Below are 14,999 nucleotides of genomic sequence, written 5' to 3' on the forward strand. Positions count from 1 at the left end.
GTGGCAGTCTTCTCTGAAATCTTCTTTGATTGTCTTTACCTCTTGCCACAAGAGGTATGGTATGGTATCTTGCCACAAGATTCATTCTTGGAATGAACCTCTCCCTCTTCCATATTTCTTATTCTTGGATACCTCCTTTCTGCCTTACATTTTAGTTAATTGTATCTGTATTTTCTGCCCTTTGTAATATTCAGTGTAGAAAAGAGCTTAAGCTTGTTGATTTTTATGAGCCTAAATTATATTTGTCTAAATTATATTTCCAACTTTTTTTTAATGAAAAGATGCTTTTTAGGAAAAAAAGCAACAAGGTTATTATACTGTTAAGCCTTATAATTCATATTACTATGAATAAATTTTAAGTATCTCTATTTAGAATTATATACTTAATGGTGACTATTTAAATGAAATAATGCAAAGATTGTTTGATTTCTTTAAGGGTTTCATTGGCTCTCCTGGAGAAGTAGGACAATTGGGACCTGAAGGAGAAAGAGTAAGTCTGTTTCCTTCAAATATTATTTCTAATGTGGTATACTAAGGGTAAAGTAAAACAGTGCTGATAAACCCAGACTTCAGACAGGTAATCTTACTGAGTGAAATAAACCAGCTTTAAGAAAAATTAGATGATGTTTTCATTCTATCATGCAAAGAATTGAACTGCTTCTTTTTGACCCAAAGGAGTACATGGTTAGTACCCTACCTAGAAAAGCATGCTGTTCTGTAAATAGAGTTTGTTTGTAAATCTAACAGAGTTAGCTTAGGTACCCAACTAATACAATCAGCTGTATAGTACTGTACTGTAATAGGTTTATAATACTTTTCACACAAATAATACATTAAAACAAACACAAAATAAAAGAGTTTTAATCTTATAGTACTGTACCTTGAAAAATATAGTCATCCAGTACAACAGCTGGTGTACAAGGACTGACACAGAGTGAACAGGCAAGAAGAATTACTGAGTGGAGGAGGGAGAAGAGGGGGGAGATGGTAGAGCTGAAGGGTCATCAGCAATAGGAGATGGAGGGCAAGCTGTAGTTTCTCTCATGACTGATGTTAATGGCATAGGTTTTGGTTCCTTGCTGGAACCAGATGCACATTCACATCTTTGAAAGTTTGCAACTTGAAGGTTCATATGTAGGGAACTCAATGTATATAGTTCACATTGTTAATAACTCTGCTGCTTATGACACAGTCCTTTCCAGACCTGTTGGCATGAACTTATTTCTAGTAATTGATGTAATAAATAAACCAAAGTTATATGTTCTTGCAAAATGTCATCATCTTGGATTTAAGGATCCCAGTGACACTGACCATCAATAGGCACACTGTCCTATTGCTCTCCTTTGAACTCTGTTGTCAGTAGAGATATTACATGAATATTTTTGTCAACCACTGTTCAGTTGAAAGTAAATGGATTACTTCAACCATTGATATCTGCTAACTTATCTGCATATGCAAAAATCCCAAGCTACATAGTTCTGACAGATTTCATCGTCTCAAGGGCTTATAAAAGTGATTATGTTTCAAGGGGTTATATCAATAAGTATGCTTTAGATTACGAGTGACACAAAATTTCGTTTCAAACTGGCTTCAAAATGAGAAGATTTTTAAATAAACAATGATAACAGCAAATGATTTATTGTAATGGTTATATATATGTAATTCACTATGTAAATATTTCATATTAATTCATTTAATCTTGCAATACCCAATGAGATAGTATTATAATTCTCACTATAAGTGTTAAGTGTTAGTCACTCAGTCACCCGACTCTTTGCAACCCCATGGACTGCAGCCCATCAGGGTCCTGTGTCCATGAGATTTTCCAGGCAAAGATACTGGAGTGGGTTGCCATTTCCTTCTCCCTAGGATCTTCCAAACCCAGGGATCGAACCTGGGTCTCCTGCACTGCAGGCAGATTCTTTACCGATTGAGCTACAAGGAAAGCCCCTTGTAGCTATAATTCTCACTGTAGATGAAGAAAATGAGGCACACAGAGAGATTTACCTAAGACTATACACAGATACTAGAATGAGGATTTAAACATGGATATTCTGGCTGTAAAACCTGAGTACTTGAGTACTGTGTCCTGCCACTACTTCTTATGACCAGAAACAACAAGTTAGGTGGGATCTAGGCACAGTGTGATCCTGTGAGCACAGTGAGGTCATTGTTTTCTCCACTTGCCTTAACCAATGTTGGCTTTATAATAAGCCTGATTTCTGTATGACTGCAAGATTCCCAATGCAAGGGCTAAATATGCCTTTGTTTATGTTCAGCCAGAGAAACAGGGAGACAGGTGGTAATTGTCTGTTGGGTACAGAAAATAAGATTTCTGTTTGTCTGATTGTACCAACTTTGGTTACATACTACCTCTTGACAAATAATTATCACCAAATGAATGGCAGGATCCCATTTGGAAATACAGATGGGATGGATTTCTGAATAAAATCAAGATTTTGTTACGAGGAAGAAAAGGAGCCACTTAAATTAGTATATTGACACTCTTCTAAATATCACTGCAGCTTAAAATATAATGTATTTTTCTCTTTTTCATACTCCATAAATTGATGTTTGAAAAAAATAACTCATTGATTTGATAAATATTTATTTTTTTGAAGTATAGCTGATTTACAGTATTTTAGGTATATAGCATCTTGGTTCAATATTTTGATGAATTATGCTCCATTAAAAGTTATTACAAAATAATGGCTATACTTCCCTGTGCCATAGAGTATATTCCCTATTGCTTAGGTATTTTATACATACTAATTTTTATCTCTTAATCCCATAGCCCTATCTTGCCCCTCCCCCTATCCCTCTCTCCATGAATAACCACTAGTTTGTTTTCTGTATCTGTGAGTCTATTTCTGTTTTGCTATATATATTTATGTGTTTTATTTTTTTAGATTCCACATATAAGTGGAATATTACACTGTATTCATCTTGCTCTGACTTATTTTACTAATCATAATATTCTCTAAATCCATCCACTGCTGCAGATGTCAGAATTTAATTTTTTATGGCTCTATAATATTACACACATACATACACATATACACACACACAATATATGTGCATTTATATATATATACACACAGATGTATCTGTCCATTCATCTGTTGATGGACCCTAGGGTTGCTTCCATGTCTTGGCTATTTTAAATAGTGCTGGTATGAAGGTGTCTTTTCAAATTACTATTTCCCAGGTTAGTGATTCCCAAACTGCTGAATCACATGTGGTTCTGTTTTTAGTTGTTTGGGAAGCCCCATTACTGTTTTCCATAGTGGATGTATCAATTTATATTCCCACCAACAATGTAGAAGTGTTCCCTTTCTTCCATGTCCTCACCAACATTTGTTGCTTGTGTTCTTTTTGTACCAACTTTGGTGGCCATTCTGACAAGTGTGAGGTGATATCTCATGTAGTTTTGACTTATGTTTCTCTAATAATTAGCAGTATATAGCATCTCTTCATGTGCTTCTTAGCTAACTGTATGTCTTAGATGCTGGGAAAACTGGGCAGCTACATGTAAAAGAATGAAATTAGAACATTTCCTTACACCAGTCACAAAAATAAACTCAAAACAGATTAAAGGCCTAAATGTAAAACCTGAAACTGTAAAACTCTTAGATGGGTACGTAAGTAGAACACTCTTTGTCATAAATCATAGCAGTATTTTGGGGGATCTGTCTCCTAAGGCAAAAGAAATTAAAGCAAAAATAAATGAATGGGACTTAATTAAATGTACAAGCTTTTGATTAGCATAGGAAACCATCAACAAATAGAAAGACAACCTATTGAAAGGGAGATAATATTTTCAAATGATATGACTGACAAGGAGTTAATAATATCTAAAATGTAAAAATGGTTTATGCAACTCAATGTAAAAAGAAACAACCCAATCAAAAAAGGGAATAAGTATTTAATTTTGACTTTTTTACATTCTAGGGTGTTCCTGGGATCCGTGGAAAGAGAGGTCTTAAGGGAAGACAGGTAATTAGATTCTTGTTTTGTGAGGTTTGGTTTAGAGCAATATAATCTATTTGTATGTATGTTTCTCACCTGTTAAGCTAATTGTTGTTCTTGTCATTCACAATCCATCTCATTCAACAGAGTTTAAATTTTGCCGCTTTAACAGCCTACCCAATAATACCTGAGAATATGAAGAAGTATTTAGATTAAAAAGTAACTTGGAATTTAACACTTCTAATGCACTTAATCGGAGGAGGCAATGGCACCCCACTCCAGTACTCTTGCCTGGAAAATCCCATGGTCAGAGGAGCCTGGCAGGCTGCAGTCCATGGGGTCGCTAAGAGTCAGATACGACTGAGCGACTTCACTTTCACTTTTTACTTTCATGCATTGGAAAAGGAAATGGCAACCCACTCCAGTGTTCTTGCCTGGAGAATCCCAGGGATGGGGGAGCCTGGTGGGCTGCTGTCTATGGGGTCGCACAGAGTTGGACACGACTGAAGCGACTTAGCAGCAGCAACCCATTTAATATACCAGTGGAAGATACCTTTATCCTTACAGTGGTGGTTTAGTTGCTAAGTTGTGTCTGACTCTTGAGACCTCATGGACTTATAGCCTGCCAAACTCCTCTGTCTATGGGATTTTCCAGGCAAGAATACTGGAGTGGGTTGCCATTTCCTTCTCCAGGGAATCTTCTGGGCTCAGGAATTGAACCCGAGTCTCCTGCATTGCAGGCAGACTTCTGTATTGCAGGTGGATTCTTTACCAACTGAGCTTCGAGGGAAGCCTTATGAGAAGGTCCTAAAATTAAAATGTTACAGAAAATACATGGACAATTTAACACACTAATAACAGCATTACTCACCCTTCTGCTTTAGGGATTTTAAAAATGCCCATTTGATATGATAGCTCAGAAACTAGGTTCTTATATATTTAGATTTTTTTAAAAATCAAGTGAATTTTGCTTGATAATATAATTTGAGAGACACCCGTGGTGGATTCATGTCAATGTATGGCAAAACCAATACAGAATTGTAAAGTAAAATAAAATAAATAAATAAATAAATAAATAAATTGTGACATTATCTAATACCCGTATATTTAACAAGTGAGAAAGTTGTAGTTCAGAAAAGTGTTCTTGGGTTATCCTGGCTGTGTTGGTCTAGCTAATTTGTACATGGTGTTAGTGACTCAGTTGTTTCCAATTCCTTGCGACCACATGGATGCTGCCACGCTCCTCTGTCCATGGGATTCTCCAGGCAAGGCTGCTGGAGTGGGTTGCCATTCCCTTCTCCTTGGAATCTTCCCAACCCAGATACTGAACCCGGGTCTCCTGCAATTGTAGACACATTCTTTACCATCTGAGCCACGAGGGAGGTGCAAATAGCTAATTAGCCACCCGCTTTTCACTTGTGCTGTTTTTGTTACAATTCAGATATTTATTAGGATAAGACACTGTGTGCTACACTGTGCTGTCTACTCTATGAGGAAGAAAATTGTCTGTCATAACACCTTTTCTAAAATTTTGATGTAGATATTGGGTTGGCCCAAAAGTTCATTCAGGTTTTTCTCTACGCTGTTATGGAAAAAATCAAACAAACCTTTTGGCCAACCTATTAATTAAAATCTTACTTGTAATGCTAAACAATTGCAATCTTACCAGAATATTCCTATCCTTTTAAAGTATTTTATTCTTTAAGCTTTGCATTATTTCTTATAGATTAGAATAGGTCAGTGTCACCATTATATGGGTGAGGAGAACAAGGCCAGTGATATTAAAAGTCTTGCTCAGGGTCACATAGTTATAAGTGGTAAAATAAAGAATTGAACCTCACCTCCTTTGGATATAAATCCAACAGCCTTTTTTTACTACTTAGATATTTCTACTGTCTATCTTCTACCACTTACTACTTAGAAGAACACAATTTATTTTTTTATAACATAGGGACAAAATGTGTTAAAGTTTCACTTTAATGAGCTTAATATATTAAGATAAACTTATGAAACTAAGAAATAAAAAGTAAGGCAAACATTTTGTTTTCTTGCAATTACATTCAACATTAAAGCTAATCTTATAACAATTATAACAGCAGAAGCTGTACCATTACCATTACCATCACCATCATCACCATTTTTTATCTGCAAGCATATTATTTCTTTACAGTTTATCTTTCATACCCATACTCCAACAGAAATAACTCTCATGTGTCAAAATTCTAATCTAAATATGCAGATATATGTGGTCTCAAAATTTGTATTAGGTGAAGTTTATCTTCTTTATTCTTGTCTTCTCTGTTTTATGTCTTATTTTTTTCCCATCCATTCCCTAGCAAAGTATGCTGTCAGTAAAAGAACTAATTATTTATGCTACTATATTACTTCCAGCGCTTAAACAGTTACCTTATCTATTAATAATTATATTTTAAATATAGTTTAAGGCAAAATAAGTAATCTTTAATGGTGGGATTTTAGATATTGCTGAGAAAATATTTTCTCAGAGTCTCAGTGTTATATCACTTAAGTGGCTACCATCTTTATTAATTTAGCTGGTCTTATATATATATATATTAACTTTATCTTGACAATATATGAGTATTATTTACTTTCCTACTCCCTAATGAACTGTAAAATTGTGCATGGAAGTTTTTGGATAATTTCTGGTTTCTTACTCCATAAGGAATTATAAAATTATCCAATATATATTGAGTTCAAAAGAGGAATTCAAGAAAATTGTGGAAAAATAGTGAATGGAGTGATCACTGGGTTCTTTTTATAAAATTGTGCTATTCTTTACATTACAATTTTTTGAAGTTTTATTGCTTTAAAAATATATGCCTTTTTAAGAGATTTAGATCTTTGGAAAAATTGTATTCAAAAAACATATGTATCCCATTTTTCCTAAATGGTATTTATTATAGAAAATCTGTCTAGTGTTTTACTGTATCATGTGTGCTTTTTCTTTTTAACCAAAAAGTGATTTGACCATGTTTATGAGGAAATCACTGAACTTAAAACTAAGATACAGTTACAACCACAAGTAAAATTAAGCCAAGATTGACCTCAGCGACTGTTGAAGAATATTATCCTATGCATAAATGCTCCACTACGTTCTGTTTACTTTAAGTAAAATCATCTTCAAATAGCTTTGACATTAAGTAAGGGCAAATATATTAGCATGGAGTATTATGTATCATGGGACACATATTTCAATTTAGATGATTAAAATTCCATGAGAAGAATGGTTACTTATGACAATTTTAATAAAAGTAAATGGAAAATATCTTTTGATACCACTTCTAATCTCTGATGTGGAAAATATTAGCTATTTTAATGCAAACATGACCATTATCTCTTGGTAATTTATTAAATTATGTATGCTATTTGTTATATGTGAGGTAGATATGCAAATACAGAAGCAGAATTAAATGATCCAGGCCAACATAAATAACTGACAGAAGCATACATGTGAAAGAAAATACAAAAACCTGGAAATGCTGAAGTCTAAAAAGAATCTATACTTAAGAAAATTTTCAAAAACTATGCATATTTCAAAGACTGTTACTTCCAATTTTCTGCTGGTTTCATAGCTACTTAGAAGGGTGGATTGATGCTTCATTAAGGTACAGCTATGTTGATTCCGTGTTTTTTCATTTACTGTCCTTAATTATGAATAAGATGTACCTTATTGTACTCACCACTTCCTTCTAATTAATTTAATTAGTCTTACATTGTAAATGAGCTTGTTTCCTCAAGTTTTATGTAGATACAATTACTCAGTCTTTGCACATAGAATATGATAAAATATGATTCAATTTTTAATTGAAGTATAGTAGATTTACAGTGTTAGTTTCAGGTGTATAGCAAAATGATTCAGTTATACATATATATCTATATTCTTTTTCAGATTCTTTTCCACTATAGGTAATTATAAAATATTCACTATAGTTCCCTATGCTATACACTGCTTCCCTGGTAGCTCAGACAGTAAAGCATCTGCCTACAATGTGGGAGACCTGGGTTCGATCCCTGGGTTGGGAAGATCCCTTATGGAGAGGGAAATGGCAAGATCCCTTCTGGAGAAGGAGATGGCAACCCACTCCAGTAATCTTGCCTGGAAAATACCATGGACTGAGGAGCCTGGTAGGCTACAGTCCATGGGGTCACAAAGAGTCGGACATGCCTGAGCAAATGGAATCATTTGAATAATCAATGTGTCTATTAATCCCAAACTACTCATTTATCCCTCCTTCCCTTTATCCCTTCCTCCTTCAGTAATTAGTTTGTTTTCTGTGTCTTTGAGTCTTTACTTGTTTTGTAAATAAGTTCATTTGTATCATTCTTTTAGATTGCACATATACGTGATATCATATGATATTTGTCTTTCTGTCTGACTTTACTTAATATGATAATCTCTAGGTCCATCCATGGTTTCTTCAAATGGCATTACTTAATTTTTATGATTGAGTAGTATTCCATTATATTCATGTATGCATTTGTGTATATATATATATATATATACGCAAACACATTCATACATACATGCATATCACATCTTTATCCATTCATCTTGTCAGTGGACATTTAGATTACTTCCATGTCTTGGCTATTGTAAATAGTGCTGCTATGAACACTGGAGTGCATGTATCTTTTTGAATTAGAGTTTTCATCTTTTTTGGGTATATCTCCTGGAGTGGGGTTGCTGGCTCATATGGTAACTGTATTTTTGTTTTTTAAAGGAACATCTATGCTGTTCTCCATAGTGATTGCACTAGTTTACAACAGTGTTGGAAGGTTTTCTTTTCTCCACACTCTCTGCAACATTTATTGTTTGTGGACTTTTGGATGATGGCCATTCTGACTGGTGTTAGGTGATACCTCACTGCAGTTTTGATTTGCTTTTCTCTGTTAATTAGCCATTTTGAACATCTTTTCATGTGCCTGTTGGACATGGTTCAGTGGCAAGTAATTATTATAGCATATAATTTGTAGAATAACAGTAACTGTTTTTAGATAATTCCTTAAATTTTATGTAACATATTACACTTATAGTTTTAGAATCTCAAAATTACCAGAAACTGGTAAAAATAAATGACATAACTTTCTGTATTATAAAATATGAAACACTCTGATAGTCAAAACAGTAAAGATAGTAGGCATAGAAAACTTCCAAATCCAAGTCCAAGTCACTATAAATATGATCTTTGGATTACTATATTGGTTTTTATCCTGAATACTAAAGCTCTATGTTTGATATGAGTAATTTTAAAAAGTTTTAAAATATATATGGCATATATGTGTACACCACAGAAATTTATGGAGAAGTAGTAAAAGTTCAGTCCAAAATTGTCAGAATATTGCTAAGCTTAAAGTTTGGGAAGATATTGTTATAAATCATATGCATATACTGGTTGCCAAAGAATCACTTATTTCCCTGAGTAAACACTAAGTATGGAATTAAGTTGTTGTGAACCAACTTCCTTAGTGATGTCTGTATTATTTTAATGAAATTATAGACTTACAAGTAAGAGATACCTTGTCCTAGATAGTATAAATATTATATGATGCTACTGAAATGGATACATTTTAAAATAACATGTTATTTTGGTTGTTTGAATTATTTATTATTTAGCTTCATATTGGTATTTTTAAATCAGTGTTTCTGTTTAAAGTTATTTCATTTTAAATTTTCCCAGAAAACTTACTTCACCCCAAATAAAACATTGTACTTTATTCAGTTTGCAGATAGAGTTGATATTTGTAACACGATGTTTTTGTTTTTCAACCAGAAAAGTAAAAAGCTGTGTTTTTTAAGGGATTTGGTGTATTTTAGGATCAGGCTGTGTTAAAGTTGTTTTATTAAAAAACTCATTTGTTCCTTAGGCTTAGATTGTTGACATTTGAGAAGTGGTTTTCTTCCAAACTACTTTGGATTTCAAGATCTTAGTGTTAGGCTCTTACTAATCAGAATTATTTTTAAAGACCTCATGTAGTCACTTACATATTAGTCAACATTTGTGTACTCATGCTTTTGGATATTGAGATGATGTAGTTCCTATGTCTTCCTTCTTTTCCCTGCTGCACTCTACAGTGTCACAGTTGGGTCAAAATCCTTATTGTCAGTTAATATTAGAGATCTTAAAAACAAGACAGTAGACAGTCTTTATTAGCTGGGACTCTTAAACATGATACGGCTTCCCTGGTGGCTCAGAGGTTAAAGTGTCTGCCTGCAATGCGGGAAACCTGGGTTCGATCCCTGGGTTGGGAAGATCCCCTGGAGAAGGAAATGGCAACCCACTCCAGTATTCTTGCCTGGAGAATCCCATGGACAGAGGAACCTGGTGGGCTACAGTCCATGGGGTCGCAAAGAGGCGGACACGACTGAGCGACTTCACTTTCTCTTAAACATGATAGAACTACTGTTCTGATTTACATGTCTTACTGTTTTTATTTGAGAAGCTTCTTGGAGCATATGATATGAATATGAACCAAATTATTTAAAAGCATAACACTATCCGCTGACTTATAATAGAAAAGAAGAATGCTGTTAAAAAAAATGAGCAATACAGGGAAAGAGGATTTATATATGTGTTAAACTTATTTTATTGTTCTTGTTCAGTCACTAAGTTGTGTCCAACTCTTTGTGACCCCATGGACTGCAGCAAGCCAGGCTTTCCTGCCCTTATCGCCTGAAGTTTGCTCAAATTCATGTCCACTGAATTGGTGATGGTATCTAACCATCTCATCTTCTGCTGCCCCCTTCTCCTTTTCCCTTCAATCTTTATCAGCATTAGGGTCTTTTCCAGTGAGTCAGCTCTTGGCATTAAGTGGCCAAAGTATTTGAGCTTCAGCATCAGTCCTTCCAATGAATATTCAGGATTGATTTTTTTTAGGATTGACTGGTTGGATCTTGTAGTCCAGGGGACTCTCAAGAGTCTTTCTCCAACACCACAATTCGAAAGCATCAATTTTTCAGCACTCTGATTTCTTTATGGTCCAACTCTCACATCCATACATGACTACTAGAAAAACATTGTTTTGACTATATGGACCTTTGTTGGCAAAGTGATGTCTCTGCAGTTTTGCTGTCTAGTTTTGTCATAGCTTTTCTCCCAAGGAGCACATGTCTTTTAATTTCATAGATTCAGTAACTGTCCACAGTGATTTGGGAGTGCAAGAAAATAAGATCTGTTACTGCTTCTACTTTTTCCCCTTCTATTTGCCATGAAATGATGGGACTGGATTTTATATATGTTACTAATTCCAAGTAGCTCTCTTTTTAATGCAGAGTTTCCAAACTTCATTCTGTAGTGCCACAGTTAGGAAATTCTACAGCTCCATTTCAAAAAAAAACATTTTACAGGGCTCACAATAGTGTCTTACAGTGTCTTTATCCATAGTCTCTTACAGTAAGTTGAAGCAAATTTATATAGATCCATGGCCTAAAATATCTATGCCCAAACTGACTTTTCCAGGATTGAAGATAACATATTGGAGATTGGATTGGCTCTCAACAATACCTAGAAAATAGTTGTCAAAATATAGAGGTTTTCTTCCTGAGGACTTTTTCAGATCTGATAATAATAGGTTATAAATAATCAAATCATATTATAATTGAAGTTTGATTAAAAGCAAAAGAGTATTCCGTTTTCTTCCTATGAACATGAAAGTATCAACCTAGAATAGTGGGGAAAATAACACCCTTAGGCACTGGGACTTCAGAGATGTTTACTTTTCTAAGTATAGAAAATAGTGTCTCCTCTTCTGTTCTCAGACATCTTTCTGCTAGAAGAATCTATTTTAAGTAAACTGTATTTTGGCTTCTAACTCCAGTGTTAGAATTTCAGAATATAAAATCCTCTGTTAGACATCTGTTATTAGTTCTTTCTTTAGCCCCAAACAATCTTAAATATGTACTGCAAAGCCATGTTTCAAATACATACATTTTATGGAGAATTGGGAGACAGTGTTTTCTTTGTCCCAGGAAAAGTTTGAGTTAAATTATAGAAAAAGAAAGAACTAGTATTGCTGCTACTGCTAAGTTGCTTCAGTCGTGTCTGACTCTGTGCAACCCCATAGACGGCAGCCCACCAGGCTCCCCTGTCCATGGGATTTTCCAGGCAAGAGTACTGGAGTGGGTTGCCATTGCCTTCTCCAAGTATTGCTAGAGCGCTACAAAAAATTGTCACTAATTTTTCAGTGATTCTGCCTTTTTCAGGAAAAGTGTATTTTCTGGATTCTGCTTTACTGGGTTAGGGTGTAGTAAGTAGGTTTGGCTAACTATAGCTTGACAGGAGGGCTTCCTATGTGGCTCAGTGTTCAAAGAATCTGTCTGCCAATGCACGAGGTGCCAGAAACATGAATTCATTCCCTGGGTTGGGAAGATCCCCTGGAGAAGGGAATGGCTACCCACTCCAGTATTCTTGCCTGAGAATCCCAGGGACAGAGGAGCCTGGTAGGCTACAGTCCATGGGTTTGCAAAGAGTTGGGCATGACTTAGTGGTGATAAGCTTGACGAGAAGAGCTCAGGAGTTTGAATTAAACCTACCTTCAAGGTCAAGTCAGTTACTAACCAAGAAGAGAGATGCCCAGTGAACACAATTAGTAAATTTGAGGAAATCCAGGCAGAGCATGATTTCATGAGGGTATGACACCAGCAAGTGGGAATTTAGGCAGGCATTTATTTTCAGGGTGAAAAACTTCAGGGAGAACTCAAGAGAGTCTTGTAGGTTATAAAAATGAGGAATGTGAAAATGTGAGTGCAGATATGGAAGTGAGATTTGGCTTGGGTTCATGATATGTATTCTCCTTGTGGGAAAATTTAAGAATAAGGTTGGCCTTTATGATTGAGGGATAATGTTATGTGTCAAAAATGGTTCTTGAACACAAGAATAAGGCAGATTCTTGTTCCTAGAACTAGAGTACAAGTGGTAACCAGTCTTTAACAATACAGGAGCTTCAGTCTGAGAACTGAGGCTCAGATCATAGCTGCTGTTGCTGCTGCTAAGTCGCATCAGTCGTGTCCGACTCTGTGCGACCCCATAGACAGCAGCCCAACAGGCTCCCCTGTCCCTGGGATTCTCTAGGCAAGAATACTGGAGTGGGTTGCCATTTCCTTCTCCAATGCATGAAAGTGAAAAGTGAAAGCTGCTGCTGCTGCTGCTAAGTCGCTTCAGTCGTGTCCGACTCTGTGTGACCCCATAGACAGCAGCCCACCAGGCCCCCCCGTCCCTGGGATTCTCCAGGCAAGAACACTGGAGTGGGTTGTCATTTCCTTCTCCAATGCATGAAAGTGAAAAGTGAAAGGGAAAGCTAGGTTAATAATAAAATCTGATTTGATGCTAAATCTCCAAGAATTTGGCTGAAACCTCTTAAATTTTTACCTAAGTTTACAATTAGTTTCAACTGTTACGGAATGGTTTATCATTGAAATGTGGATCAAATTGTCTTACCTATGAGGAAAAGAAAGAGGCAAAGACTGAATTGTCACCAAGTACTTTATACTCTAATTTTCCTTACAGTAAAGTGTTTGTCTTTAAAGGACTTTAAACTATCAGGATTTTCTGGTAATATGTATTCATCTGTAGAATGTATAAACTTGACCTGTAGGTTTTATTATTTTAGTATATTTAATCCTAGACAATTTAGTGCAGTCTTCTCTTTTTATTTCTTCCTCTTGGAAAAAGTTGAATTTCTGTTTTTATTGGTAGTGACTGTTTATCAGTAATACCTGTTTAGTGTATGTATCTTTTATGATAACTTTTATTTATCTCTACTTTAAGTTGAACTTTTTTCTAAACATTTGTTCTTTAGAAAGAGTAAAATGTGTTCACAGTTCATTGTAGTCTTTAATAGAAGAAGTTTGCAATGATTTTATTTTTTTTGATTCCATAAATATAGTCATCAATGATTTTATGGTTTAGTTCTAATCTTTCTCTAGTTGTTTTATATTCAGTATTTTTTAAATGTCTCTGTAGAACTAGGAAAATAATTATCTTACTAGATTCCAAAAGGGGTAAGTTTTCCACTGTTTCATGATACTTAGCTTACTACCAAGTATAGTATCTATGTGTAGTCTGTGGTATTAACACCACATATGTATCAGACTTACCAAGTCTAGGATACTTCTTTTGTTCTTAATGTTTGATAATTACCATATTTGATAGCAGTAACATCAGACCCAAGCAAGAGAGAAGCTTGATCTGGGTTCTGCATTTTAGAGGACTCTGCACTTCAAAAACAATTAAAATAAATGTATTAAAAAAATAAAAACACCACACACATGAGTTCCCCATCATTCAGGATCCAGCCTTTGGCATTGGCATTGTATGACCCGTAATCTTAGACATCCATTCATGTTGTTATGTATTAGGTACCTATTGCTTATTCCATGTTAGAGGTGTAAAAACAATACATATATATTATTTCTTATAGTTTCTGTGGGTTAGGAATTTGGGAGTGGCTTATTTGGGTGGGTTTAGCTTAGGGTTTTATATGAAGTTATAATCAACATTTGCTAGCTAGGTAATGCTCAAAATCCTTCAAGCTAGGCTTCAGCAGGACATGAACTGAGAAATTCCAGATGCATAAGCTGGATTTAGAAAAGGCAGAGGGACCAGAGGTCAAATTACCAACATTTGTTAGATCATAGAAAAGGCAAAGGAATTCCAGAAAAACAACTAATTCTGCTGAAGCTTCAATACTTTGGGCCACCTGATGTGAAGAGATGACTCATTGGAAAGGAGCCTGGTGAATATTGAGGGCAGGAGGAGAAGGGGCTACAGAAGATGAGATGGTTGGATGGCATCACTGACTCAATGGACATGAGTTTGAGGGAATTAAGCACAGGGAGGCTAGGTCACTTGTTCAAGGTCACCCACACCTATAGGGGAGTCAGGATTTGACCATATAGATCTGGCTCCACTGAACTGACTTGTGTACCCTGAGCATGGATACAAAGTTGTTTGTTGAAATCATTGTAAAATATATTTCAATGAAAATTCCTACCTGATAGTCCAGTCATCTGA

The 14,999-nt window shown here is 35.3% G+C and overlaps 1 protein-coding gene across 2 annotated transcripts in view; it reads left to right on the top strand.

The window, feature by feature from the left end:
- The window catches only part of COL24A1 (collagen type XXIV alpha 1 chain), a 392,623-nt gene that overhangs the window by 107,563 nt on the left and 270,061 nt on the right, over positions 1-14,999 (top strand). For both annotated transcript variants that reach the window (XM_040232413.1, XM_040232414.1), the window contains exons 12-13: positions 437-490; positions 3,952-3,996. In XM_040232413.1, coding sequence (XP_040088347.1) covers positions 437-490; positions 3,952-3,996 — 99 coding nt within the window. The remainder of the gene's footprint in view (positions 1-436; positions 491-3,951; positions 3,997-14,999) is intronic.

The sequence above is a fragment of the Oryx dammah genome, unplaced genomic scaffold (genome assembly GCF_014754425.2).
Source record: "Oryx dammah isolate SB20612 unplaced genomic scaffold, SCBI_Odam_1.1 HiC_scaffold_28, whole genome shotgun sequence".
NCBI lineage: Eukaryota > Metazoa > Chordata > Mammalia > Artiodactyla > Bovidae > Oryx > Oryx dammah.